Source organism: Coregonus lavaretus (genome assembly GCF_964263955.1).
Source record: "Coregonus lavaretus genome assembly, chromosome: 34".
NCBI lineage: Eukaryota > Metazoa > Chordata > Actinopteri > Salmoniformes > Salmonidae > Coregonus > Coregonus lavaretus.
In genome coordinates, this window is record NC_140021.1 from 17,362,373 (window position 1) to 17,374,998 (window position 12,626).

At 41.5% G+C, this 12,626-nt stretch overlaps 1 protein-coding gene across 1 annotated transcript; it reads left to right on the forward strand.

Annotated features, from left to right (window-relative positions):
• Positions 1 to 1,146: 1,146 nt before the first annotated feature.
• Positions 1,147 to 12,426, forward strand: LOC311108996 (ATP-binding cassette sub-family D member 3-like). The gene is made up of 20 exons (XM_084151778.1): positions 1,147 to 1,373; positions 2,607 to 2,643; positions 2,744 to 2,845; positions 3,657 to 3,745; positions 6,189 to 6,258; positions 6,980 to 7,077; positions 7,277 to 7,400; positions 7,628 to 7,684; positions 7,778 to 7,920; positions 8,072 to 8,141; positions 8,289 to 8,358; positions 8,522 to 8,711; positions 8,926 to 9,090; positions 9,247 to 9,310; positions 9,587 to 9,664; positions 9,856 to 9,921; positions 10,077 to 10,286; positions 10,449 to 10,553; positions 10,786 to 10,842; positions 11,150 to 12,426. Exons 1-20 carry the CDS (start codon positions 1,261 to 1,263, stop codon positions 11,225 to 11,227), a joined length of 1,986 nt encoding a protein of 661 aa, XP_084007904.1. The 5' UTR covers positions 1,147 to 1,260; the 3' UTR covers positions 11,228 to 12,426.
• Positions 12,427 to 12,626: the final 200 nt, after the last annotated feature.

Here is a 12,626-nt window from a genome sequence, read left to right on the forward strand (position 1 = left end):
TAAGTGGTTAATGTTGCATAGGCTTACCTTTTTAAGTCATGTTAGAAAAAAATCTTGGCTTGCATTTTGACTCAGAAAAGGTTGGTGACCACTGCCCTACATACTGGTCTTGACAAGAAGAAGAAAAAAAACAGTCAGGGGAGGTTCTCTTCTGCACTGTTCAACCAATCCAGTAAATGTGGAGGAGGAGTTAAGATGGAGTGTTACCACAGAGTTTGTAAACCCAGAGGCGCAACATCTTGAGACTTCTGTCAATGCTTGTGAAACAGACCAAACAGACTAGGCCGGGGGTTTGGGGTTTGAGAAGAATGAGAGAAGTGAAAAATTCTTCCTTAGTTGTTAATTTTCTTGAAATCTAAAGGCATAACCTAGAGTTGAGCCAATGTCTTTAAGCTGCAATATGTAATTATTTGGGTGAACTGACAAAGTTCACATAGAATGTGAGTTATAGATCTGTTATTCTCATTGAAAGCAAGTCTAAGAAGTGGTAGATCTGTTCTATCTATGCTTCCCGTTTTTAAGTTTTGTTTTTGGGTCTTTTGCTTTTGCTTTCAGTTTTATACACCTGCTTCAAACAGCTGAAAATACAATATTTTGGGTTATGGAAACGATATTTCACAGCGGTTTAGATGGTACAATGATTCTTTACACTATACTTGTTTGTTTTGTCACATAAACTGAAATTAGGCTAACTATTTGAATTTTAGCAACCAGGAAATGGCGGAGAGATTTCTGCTTAGTGTATCTCTAAGTAGTTGAACATGTTATTACTATAACCTAGTGAAAGTGACAAACTGACACGTTTTTATTTTAGTCAAAAACTGCTTTATATCGAACGAGTGCCTTTGATTTGACGTCCTGGACATGCACAGTTTGGCCCCAGAGCGAGATGACTGTTAGACCCCATTATGTGTTTCTACTTCACCTTAGCTAGCCAATGTCACCATGACATCGCCTATAAGTGTGATCTGGGATTTCTATTAGAGAAGCAGTTTTAGCCTATCTTCATACAATTTGTAAGTTGCTCTGGATAAGAGCATCTGCTAAATGACGTAAATGTAATACTGTGCTGTCTTTTGGTGTCACCTTGTTAATATCCAAAAGTGGAAGTGCGTCACAGGCTCTCTTTCCATTTCCCCTGAAAACCGGAACATCCGGTTGTTGGGGACTCGGCAGAGAGGCTACAAATGGAGCAACCAACAGGTACTTTTCTTGAAATATAGTTGGCAACACTGCGGCTCACCTGGTACTTTAGGAAACATGGCGGCCGTCAGTAAATACCTGACAGCTAAAAACTCCTCGATAGCTGGGGGAGTCCTACTCGTTTTATGCATCCTGAAGCAAAGAAGAAGAAGAGGTGGCAAGTCAAGCGGGTATGTTGCTGAAGAAATTATATAATCGAATCTCTGTTGTACTTTAATTGTTCGTAGCTAGAGCGCACATGCCATCGGTTCTTGACCGAGGTAAAAGTAGTTATTGGATATTTATCTTGTCAATAGCTATTGAACCAAGTATGCCATGACTATGAAAATGTTATATTCTGAATCAGGGGTGGATGGAGAACATTCCAGTCTTTTTTACTTATTTTGTTGAATTTTTTTTATTTTTATAATACGATTCCGGATTATCCACTGGGTTTTTTTGTAGTTGAAATGTAAAAAGAAATTGGATGAGATGTAAAAAAAAAAATTGGGATTATTTATATATTTTTTGGGGTGGCTTTCAATCTTCAATAGCTCTCTGGTTCTAAATGTTGATTTGCAGGTGGACCTAATCACTGCATGTGGTGTTGCAGCCATGAATGGGTCTGTCCATTAATCACTCTCCTCATCCCACCCCAACAACCTGTTCTTTAACAGAAAGAGACAATCCCAAAAGCAGTTAGTTATTTTTAGAAAAAATATCAAAATTTCAAACAGAAATTATGTGGATTGTTCTCCATCCTCCCCTGTTCAGAATATATCATTTTCATAGTAATGGCATGCTTTGTGTAAGAGCAATTGAAGATTGAAGTCAGAATATCTAATATAAAACTAATTTTACCTTGGTGGGTTCTTGTATCACAGTACTTGTGGCCAGCAATTGAAGTTAGACAGATGTCTAGAATGTCCAATTTGACAGGTGTAAAGTCTTAAATCTGAAGGTCAGTGTGATATATTGCAGTTATCCATAAGAGACAGGGGTTGATGCATGTCGTAGCAGTAATTATGTGTTATTATATCTCTGATGTAAGTCTCCATTCTCATTTGCAAACAATAGAGGTCTTTATAACCCGGGTCAGCAGGATAATTGGGGCAAATGTTGCTATATTTGGCAACAAAGTAACAAAGACACCACTGTCAGTTTTCACGCACAATACAATGTTGCTTATTAGCATCTTGCTGCCTGTTGGTATAATTGAAGTTAATTGGACAGTTACAAATTGCTAATTAAGTTCAGGTTAAATGCTGTGTCAAGACTCCATGTGACCTTAGTTTAGCCTACACGCCATACACTTGGTTTATGATGATCATGATGAAACTAATGTTACCTTGGTACGGTGTTGCTATCCTGATGTTCAACATGTGTCTGTTGAAACATTGTATCTGACTCTATGTCCTTTACAGTAAAAAAGGGGGCTCAGAACTGGTGTTGAGCAATGAAGTAAGTATGTAAGCGCATCAACAAATGTATAATGTGTCAAACTACATGTCATTGTCACATTTGTCCCTTAACAACTGCTTTGGCTCTATTATTTGTGCAGGACAAAGCAGCTAAGAAAGATCGGGCGGCAGTGGACTATGTCTTCTTCCTCAGAATCAGCAAGATCATCCGTATCATGGTGCCTCGATGGTTCTGCAAAGAGGTGAGCCTTGTGGTTGGGTTGTTATTGTGTTACAGAAAATATAGTCAACAATTGCACATATTGAGCAAAAACAAGATCTTAGTAGTTCCCAATGGCATATTATAAGTCCGTTATTATGTCATCTGAATAATAATATTAAGTGGATGTCAATGTCTAGGTCCATAAGTTATGTTCTGTTGTGTCATATCATGATAAGCGTTGAACCTTGAAGTAATTAATCTCTGAGGGAACAGGCGATATCCTTGTCTTGTACAGATGGATCTGTGTTCCTTCATTGCATCACTTTCACGCCACAATTTATCTCTTCCTCTATGCATGCGTCTCAACATTTACATTGACATTTTAGTCATTTAGCAGACGCTCTTATCCAGAGCGACTTACAGTTAGTGAGTGCATACATTTTCATACTTGTTCTACAAAATTGTCTAAACTTGTGTGTTCTACAAAGCCATGGAGCCTAGATATTGACTTTGTATACTGATCAGTTTGTTTGATAAGCCAAGGTCGCGATGACATGAAATCTGTTGGGTGTATCAGAGTGTATCCTCTATTGAACTGAATGAACTCTAATATGATAAATACTGGTCATGCTGTTAGTTAAGGACAGACCTATTCTACATTTCAACTGCCATGTTTTACTCATTCATCTTTTTTATTAGTTTGCACACATTATTTACAATACAACATGACCTTGATTTGTTTAAGAGCTATCCATTGTATTGTTTAATCTGAGGGATTTGCTCATCTGGTGTTGTCTGTTCCCTACCTGTCCTGCACCACTTCTCTATTCCCTCCATTGTTAACACGGCAGACTGGATACCTTATCTTCATCGCTGCTATGCTGGTGGCCCGGACATACTGTGACGTATGGATGATCCAGAACGGAACCATGATTGAAAGGTTAGAACCACAGAGCTATAATAGTGTTCTAATGCTAGTTCCACGGGTAGAACACTGACTTTCCTTGTGACTTGTTATGATGCTTCACTATGGCTGTTAACTAGATCATGATGGCCAATGAGTTTGGTGGTGGAAGTGTTGAAGGGGTTAAAATATTATGGTCCGGTTCCCCATACACAGATTCAGCCTAGTACTGGACTAAGACGCATGTTCAATGGAGATAATAATTGTAGTGCTCTTTACTCCATGACTAGGCTTAATCTGGGTCTGGGAACCCAGCCCCATATCATACAGTATTTATTTTCCTGCTCAGGAATTGATTGCTGTCTTTCAATCTCCCGCAGTGGTATCATTAGCAGAGATAGCAATCTGTTCAAGAAGCACTTTTATTCCTACTTTGCTGTCATACCATGGGTAACTCTCCTCCACGTGGTGGTTTTCATAGAACCCAAACCTATAAAACCAATAACTTTTTTCATTTTTTTTATTGCCTAGTACATTTTACATTTTTAGTCATTTAGCAGACGCTCTTATCCAGAGCGACTTACAGATAGTGAGTGCATACATTTTTTCATACTGGCCCCCCGTGGGAATCAAACCCACAACCCTGGCGTTGCAAGCGCCATGCTCTACCAACTGAGCTACACGGGACACAGTTAAGTACATGTACTAGGCTCTTCAGGACAAAACATTTGTAAACTCAATATGACTAATTGCCATTGGCTATTCCAATGCATCTATTTGTATGACAAATAATCCCTCATGTCAGAGCTCCTCTGCTTCCATACATCTCATGGCCAATATAGCAAAACACTAGCTAGGCCTTATAGGTGTCTACTTTCTAAATGTTTTGGTTGTTACTTTTTCCCCGCTCTCCATGACTGCTAGCTCAGTCACCAGATATGTACAGTGAGAGAAATAAGTATTTGACCCCTCTGCAAAACATGACTTAGTACTTGGTGGCAAAACCCTTGTTGGCAATCACAGAGGTCAGACGTTTCTTGTAGTTGGCCACCAGGTTTGCACACATCTCAGGAGGGATTTTGTCCCACTCCTCTTTGCAGATCTTCTCCAAGTCATTTGGCAACTCGAACCTTCAGCTCCCTCCACAGATTTTCTATGGGATTAAGGTCTGGACACTGGCTAGGCCACTCCAGGACCTTAATGTGCTTCTTCTTGAGCCACTCCTTTGTTGCCTTGGCCGTGTGTTTTGGGTCATTGTCATGCTGGAATACCCATCCACGACCCATTTTCAATGCCCTGGCTGAGGGAAGGAGGTTCTCACCCAAGATTTGACGGTACATGGCCCCGTCCGTCGTCCCTTTGATGCGGTGAAGTTGTCCTATCCCCTTAGCAGAAAAACACCCCCAAAGCATAATGTTTCCACCTCCATGTTTGACGGTGGGGATGGTGTTCTTGGGGTCATAGGCAGCATTCCTCCAAAGAGCTCCATTTTGGTCTCATCTGACCACAACACTTTCACCCAGTTCTCCTCTGAATCATTCAGATGTTCATTGGCACACTTCAGACGGGCATGTATATGTGCTTTCTTGAGCAGGGGGACCTTGCGGGCGCTGCAGGATTTCAGTCCTTCATGGCGTAGTGTGTTACCAATTGTTTTCTTGGTGACTATGGTCCCAGCTGCCTTGAGATCATTGACAAGATCCTCCCGTGTAGTTCTGGGCTGATTCCTCACCGTTCTCATGATCATTGCAACTCCACGAGGTGAGATCTTGCATGGAGCCCCAGGCAGAGGGAGATTGACAGTTATTTTGTGTTTCTTCCATTTGCGAATAATCGCACCAACTGTTGTCACCTTCTCACCAAGCTGCTTGGCGACGGTCTTGTAGCCCATTCCAGCCTTGTGTAGGTCTACAATCTTGTCCCTGACATCCTTGGAGAGCTCCTTGGTCTTGGCCATGGTGGAGAGTTTGGAATCTGATTGATTGCTTCTGTGGACAGGTGTCTTTTATACAGTTAACAAGCTGAGATTAGGAGCACTCCCTTTATGAGTGTGCTCCTAATCTCAGCTCGTTACCTGTATAAAAGACACCTGGGAGCCAGAAATCTTTCTGATTGAGAGGGGGTCAAATACTTATTTCCCTCATTAAAATGCAAATAAATTTAACATTTTTGACCTGGATTTTTTTGTTATTCTGTCTCTCACTGTTCAAATAAACCTACCATTAAAATTATAGACTAATTTCTTTGACAGTGGGCAAACGTACAAAATCAGCAGGGGATCAAATACTTTTTTCCCTCACTGTATGTGCTTGAGCTAATGCCACTTTTCCTTGCCAATTACTATGACCATCATGGCAGAGGAGTTGGCAGATCTGACGGAGGCCAGAGGCTAGTTACTGCTACTAATGTTGAAATGAATTAATCTGTTAATATCTATCTGTCCAATGTTTGCTCATTTTGTGCATGTTGTGGTTTGCAGTGCAATTATCGTTCGCAACAATGCAGATTTCAAGAACTACTTGTTCAAGTGTTGCAAAGCCATGCCAATTGTAAGTGTGTTTTTGGTATTTCATCGCATCCAAAATTAACTTAAGTCTTGATGTCAATTGATATACTTGAGTCTAATTTAAATCTCATATTGCAGTAGTAAGTTAGTTGTATAACGAATAGTTTACAAATACCAGACTTCTTAATGTGCTACAGTAGCCCTACAGTACTTCCTTAGGGTTATAATTGTTATTTTGGTGTAAATTCTCAGAGGAGGTCTGATAATAATATGCCATTTAGCAGACACTTTTATCCAGAGCGACTTACAGTCATGCGTGCATACATTATTTTTTGTGTATGGGTGGTCCCGGGGATCGAACCCACTACCTTGGAGTTACAAGCGCCGTGCTCTACCAGCTGAGCTACAGAGAACATGATAATATACCCTGAATATCATTATTAACCTCTCTACTGTAATTCATCACTTACCAATACTAATGTATCAATAACCATATATTTAACTCATACATTGGCTGGAAAACTGGATAATATTTTGTATGTGGATGTACATTTTAACAGAGTGTCAAGCTTATGTGTATCTTATCCTCTAGACACTTGGTATTTAATTTGCTCTGCATTAAACGGTCCCTCTGCCCATGGAATGAACAGATCTAGATTTCATCACATGCATACTGTGTTTGGAGAACAGACGCTGCAATAGGTTGTGTTTTGATTAAGAACTGATTGTAATAAAATGTATGTTTTGTGACTGTCCGTTTCTAGTTTGCCTTGGTGAATAACCTTCTAAAGCTGGGTCTGAATGAGCTGAAGCTGAAATTCAGAGTGAGGCTGACCAAACACCTCTACGATGAGTACCTCAAGTAAGCACTGTTTACTGCCTCATCTCAGAACCTTGATGTCTGGCTTTTTTGTGTACATTCCACTAGGGACTACAGATAAAAATGTGCTAACTAACTAAATCTGTCGCAATGGCATGTTGAACATGGTCCGTAACAAATACAAAAATTACAGCCAATCTACTGTCTGCAAATGAACTCACTCAACATGTGCCATCCCCAGAGGATACACATACTACAAAATGGGCAACCTGGATAACCGCATCGCCAACCCTGACCAGCTGCTGACTCAAGACGTAGAGAAGTTTTGTAACAGTGTGGTTGACCTCTATTCCAATCTCAGCAAGGTACAGTAGAGTAGACCTAAACCATCATTTTTACTACTGTTTGTTTTAAACTGAAGTATACCACCTTGGCTATATGTGTGTGGTGTCTGGTGCGAATTTGTATAGTATTTGTAGTACATCTTAGTCAATTATTAACTTCTTGTGTAAATCATAATATTGCTGAAAACAAGCCATCAAGAAAGCTACATAGTGTAAAATGTAACTAAAGTACTGCATCTCTCCTTTAGCCTCTCTTGGACATTGGACTGTACATCTTCAAGCTGACGTCTTCCATCGGCGCCCAGGTGAAAAAATATATATATATTACTCAGATTCCAGACGCATCCAATAGATTCCATTCAGGTTTTAACAGGATGTGATGTCACCATTTCCCTCAGGGCCCATCGAGTATGATGGCCTACCTGCTGATCTCAGGCCTGTTACTGACTAGACTGCGGAAGCCCATCGGTAAGATGACTGTCACTGAGCAGCGCTACGAGGGAGAGTACCGATACGTCAACTCACGACTCATCACCAACAGGTAAAGGATCTACACTGACTTTATCATGGGTTGGCAATACAGTGTTTTCTGATTTTTAAAGTAAAACCTGTTAAATCAATCCTCAGTCATGGAGTGAGTTCTTTAAAAAAAGATAACTAAGTTATGTTAAACATGAACTGTTTTGACACAGTGAGGAGATCGCCTTCTACAATGGCAACATGAGAGAGAAACAGACGATTCACTCAACATTTAAGAAACTGGTAAGTACCATTAGTCCTTTGTCAGTAAGAGGTATATTAAAGATATCTTCGTTCACTTCCATCTCAACGGGCAAACAGCTGATTGTGATTGGAACTGTCTTTAGTGTCTTAATAATGTTGTGATACCTTTTTCTTCTATTTTCTCAGGTCGACCATTTGCACAAGTTCATCTTCTTCCGCTTCTCTATGGGCTTTGCAGACAGCCTGATCGCCAAGTGTAAGATCAGATTTTTTTAACCCTACAGCTTATGATGTCCTCCGTTACATAGCCAGAGATACATGGCTGCCAGTCTGTTTCTGTTCTTGCCAACTTGCTCAATGCAGAATCGGTTTGGCACCAGAGCTATGAGTCTCTTCTTGGGGTCTCTTCCTCCCTGCAGACATGGCCACTGTGGTGGGCTACCTGGTGGTGAGTCGGCCCTTCCTCAACCTGTCCCACCCCCGCCATTTGAACAGCACCCAAGCTGAGCTGATGGAAGACTATTACCAGAGTGGCAGGATGCTGCTGAGTCTGTCCCAGGCTCTGGGAAGGATTGTACTGGCTGGCAGAGAGATGACCAGGCTTTCCGGGTGAGACTTCACTCTTCCCAAAACACTGTGATCCCATCACCTATTCCATTGAATTGATTAAATTAAATTGGAAGGCTTCTCTAGCCAGAGACCACATAATGGACATCACTCCTATCTTTCCATGCCTGCTCTTCCATCACTGCTTTTCATGCTTTCACTCCCAAGTGCTGGGGAGGAGGTCTTCTGATATAGGCCTGCCTCTCCTTCCCTACAGGTTCACCATGCGTATCACTGAGCTCATGAAGGTCCTGAAAGAACTGAACTCTGGGAAATACGAGCGCACCATGGTCTCCCATCAGGACAAAGAATCAGAAGTGGTAGAAAGAGTTGCACTGGTCCCGGGCAGCGGACAGATCATCAACGTAGACCACATCATCAAGTATGTGTGACAATCCTCAGTGAATTTCTGTCCATAATATTGGCTGCATAAAATTGCTTTGATATTTTAATTTTACCTCACTGAAGTTGGCCAAGGTGTTTTCTGAGGTCTGTGCATGATTCGTCACTAAGAACAGTGTCTGTGTTGGTGTTGCAGGTTTGAACACACACCACTAGCAACACCCAATGGAGATGTCCTGATCAAGGACCTGACCTTTGAAGTGGGCATCTTTCTTTCCTTTATATCTTTTATTTAACCTTTTTATTTTGGCATGGTTAGTCTCACTGAGAACTTACAGGTCTCTTGCAAAATAGATGTTATGAAATGGTAAAGCTACCATGACTTTGGAGTCCCTCGCCAATGAATGTGTGCCACTCGTCTAGTTATTTAGTTGGACCTAAAGTACACTCAAACAACTTAGTATTGTTGACATTCAAAGTTCGGAGGGCCACGCTGGATGTTTTCTCTCCCTGACACTCCCTCTCTCTTTCTCCAGGTGAGGTCTGGCACCAATGTGTTAGTGTGTGGGCCCAATGGCTGTGGCAAGAGCTCACTCTTCAGAGTACTGGGAGAGGTGAAGAATAGTCAGTTTTTATGATCTTGTTATTTATTCATATTGACATGACTGTGCCTGTGTAAGATAAGCTGTGGCAATGGAAGATCTGGTAATAATGGAAGTACTGCAACAAAGTCAAACATTTTGGTTCAAGTGACTTAAAAGAGTACAGTAGGCCCTGGAGGTAACATTAGGTGTGTTGTCTATAGCTCTGGCCTCTGTTCGGAGGACAGCTGACCAAGCCTGAGAGAGGGAAGCTCTTCTATGTTCCTCAGGTAACTAAATGGACACCTTGAGTCTTTCATATTACCCATGTTATATTCTATTCCATGTTTTGGTAAATTGCCAGCCATATTGGCTCTACTGGAAGGCTGTTCCATCTTATTGTAAAGACCCTACATGACCCCTGACCTCTTCCGTTTTATTGTAGAGACCCTACATGACCCTTGGCACGCTGAGGGATCAGGTGATCTACCCTGACACCTATGAGGAGCAGAAGAGGAAAGGCATCTCTGACCAGGTGCTGAAGGAGTACCTGGGCAATGTCCAGTTAGGTCACATCCTGGACAGAGAGGGGACCTGGGACACCGTGCAGGACTGGATGGATGTCCTCAGTGGAGGAGAGAAGCAGAGGATGGCGGTAAGACGAAGGCGCAGAGTTCTACCTGAAAATGATCGCTTTCTTCAGTTTCTAATCCAGAGGGTTTCTCAAGCTTACATCATCACATTCAAATTCAGTTTATTACAGTTGGGTATCATAAGGTGATTGACTTTGTTTTGTATGTGTGATGTCTGTCTGTAGATGGCCAGGTTGTTCTACCACAAGCCTCAGTTTGCCATTTTGGATGAGTGCACCAGTGCTGTGAGTGTAGATGTTGAAGACTTCATCTACAGTCACTGCAGAACGGTACGGATATCCCCAACCCACTCCAGCCTTTAACCTTGACTCTTAGCATGTACTGCTGCTATATGTCTGAGTGCTTACTTCCATCTTTATACAACTTCAGTTTAATAAATAACAATACACGTTACATACAAGTTATGTCTGCAGCATAGTTCCTCATGTAATTATTTGGTCTCACTAGTGTTTGTGTAGCTGCTTTTCTTATCTTATGACTGGTTTGTTACTTCATCCACAGGTTGGCATCAGTCTGTTCACTGTCTCTCACAGAAAGTCTTTGTGGAAACACCATGAGGTAAGATGACAACCTTTTTGGAAACACCGTTACATGGGTCTTTGTGGCTTCTGATGCGTCAGTGTACAGTATGTTTTGCTGTGATACATCTTCTGGGAGTTTTTAGTGGGACACTCCTTCAGGCAGTTTTCTAAGATGTAGCTTTTGTTTAATTTGTGTCATGTCAGTCAAAAAGTTTTGGTAAAGTTCCCCTGGTGTGGCTGCCTGGTAATGGAACCACACTTTGAAAACATTTTGCTGACAGAAATACCCCTTGAATTTTTGGACAGCTGAAATGTGACTAATCTTGTTTTGTAACTTCTTCCAGTACTACCTTCACATGGACGGAAGAGGGAACTACGACTTCAAACCTATCACCGATGAGACTATAGAGTTCGGCTCCTAGAGGAGCGTCAACAACGCACCATCCTCCGGCCTGGAGAAAGGCACCCACTAATTCTGCACTTAAAACAAACCTTGACTTTTTAATCAATTGTAGTTTTCTTTTGACAAGCTGTATTTAAAATATCAGATATGTTAGTCTGGTTAAGTAAGCATTTGTCAACGGTGATTGTATATGACTTGTAATTTATTGTTCAAGTTGGCCTAGACTAATTATGTTTGCATTATTTGCCTGCAAACTGAATCCTGTTTCATAATAATTAATGTGTTAGCTCATACAGATAACTGGGATGGGTTTAGTGATCCTGACACGTCACTGAGGGAAGGCAGCAGTATAATCAAGATCTTGTATTTTTCTAAGAGCAATAACTACCAAGGTATTTTTATAATATACAGAGGAAGCTGCTGGTTGCCTCTATGGGGGTGAAATCCTTCCATGTGGTTTCCTAGCCTGGTTCCTGATCTGTTGGTACTGTCAAGGACTAGGCTATTCCTTATGGGCCTTGGGTGAGGAGAGACCCTGATCTACTGTAGAGGAAGTGAAGCTCTAGACTCCCTTCCTCTCAGTGGGTTTGTCCCAAATGGCACTCTATTCCATATATAGTGCACTAATTTTGTCCAGTGCCATCTAGTGACTCCCGTGCTGTTTGGGATGCAGCCAAAGTGTTCCAGAGGAGCAGCCTGAGCAAGGCTCTGGACAGAATTACGAATCTTTCATCCCAAATAAGTACTCATTATGTGGTCGATATCTTTGCAGCGTTCAGGCGATCCCCTCGAACGTGACGTCTGTCTCTGAGGCAATACTTCCATAACTAGAATAATTATCAGGCTGGATGTAGCAGTGTAGGCTTAGTATGTGATGATTGATTTATGAGGAATTGTATGAAATGTGACAGGTGCGCAAGGTGTTGCCCTTCCTTGGATCAGGATGGTGCACTTGATCAGCAGACCCCCCGAAGCCTTGCCCCTTGCCGCTGCAGTAACTACTACCCAACACTTGCCTCTGTTTTTCAGTGTAAAATACTGTAACAATGTTCTTAGTCCATTTTTGAAAAACGGAACTGTAAAGAAACAGCCTCTGTAGAACGCATGGTTTTATATGGGAGAGAGACTATATTGTGACTTCACACTATAAAGTGTATGGACCTGCAATAAATGTATGAACAATGCATTTTCATTAAAAAGAGACTGACTGGACTGTCATTATCACAGGGTTACATGGGGGAACAGGTGTTTAGTGGGCTTATGGTTTATGTCCTACAAAGCCCATAGAGGATTTAGACCGTAAATAGGAGAAATGTGAAATGCAGGTAGACAGAGTTTTTCAACCTTAATGCATTCTCTTGGGTAGGTAGGTTAAGTATGATTGAAGCCTGAGCTGGGGTCACCTGATGGGAGGAGAC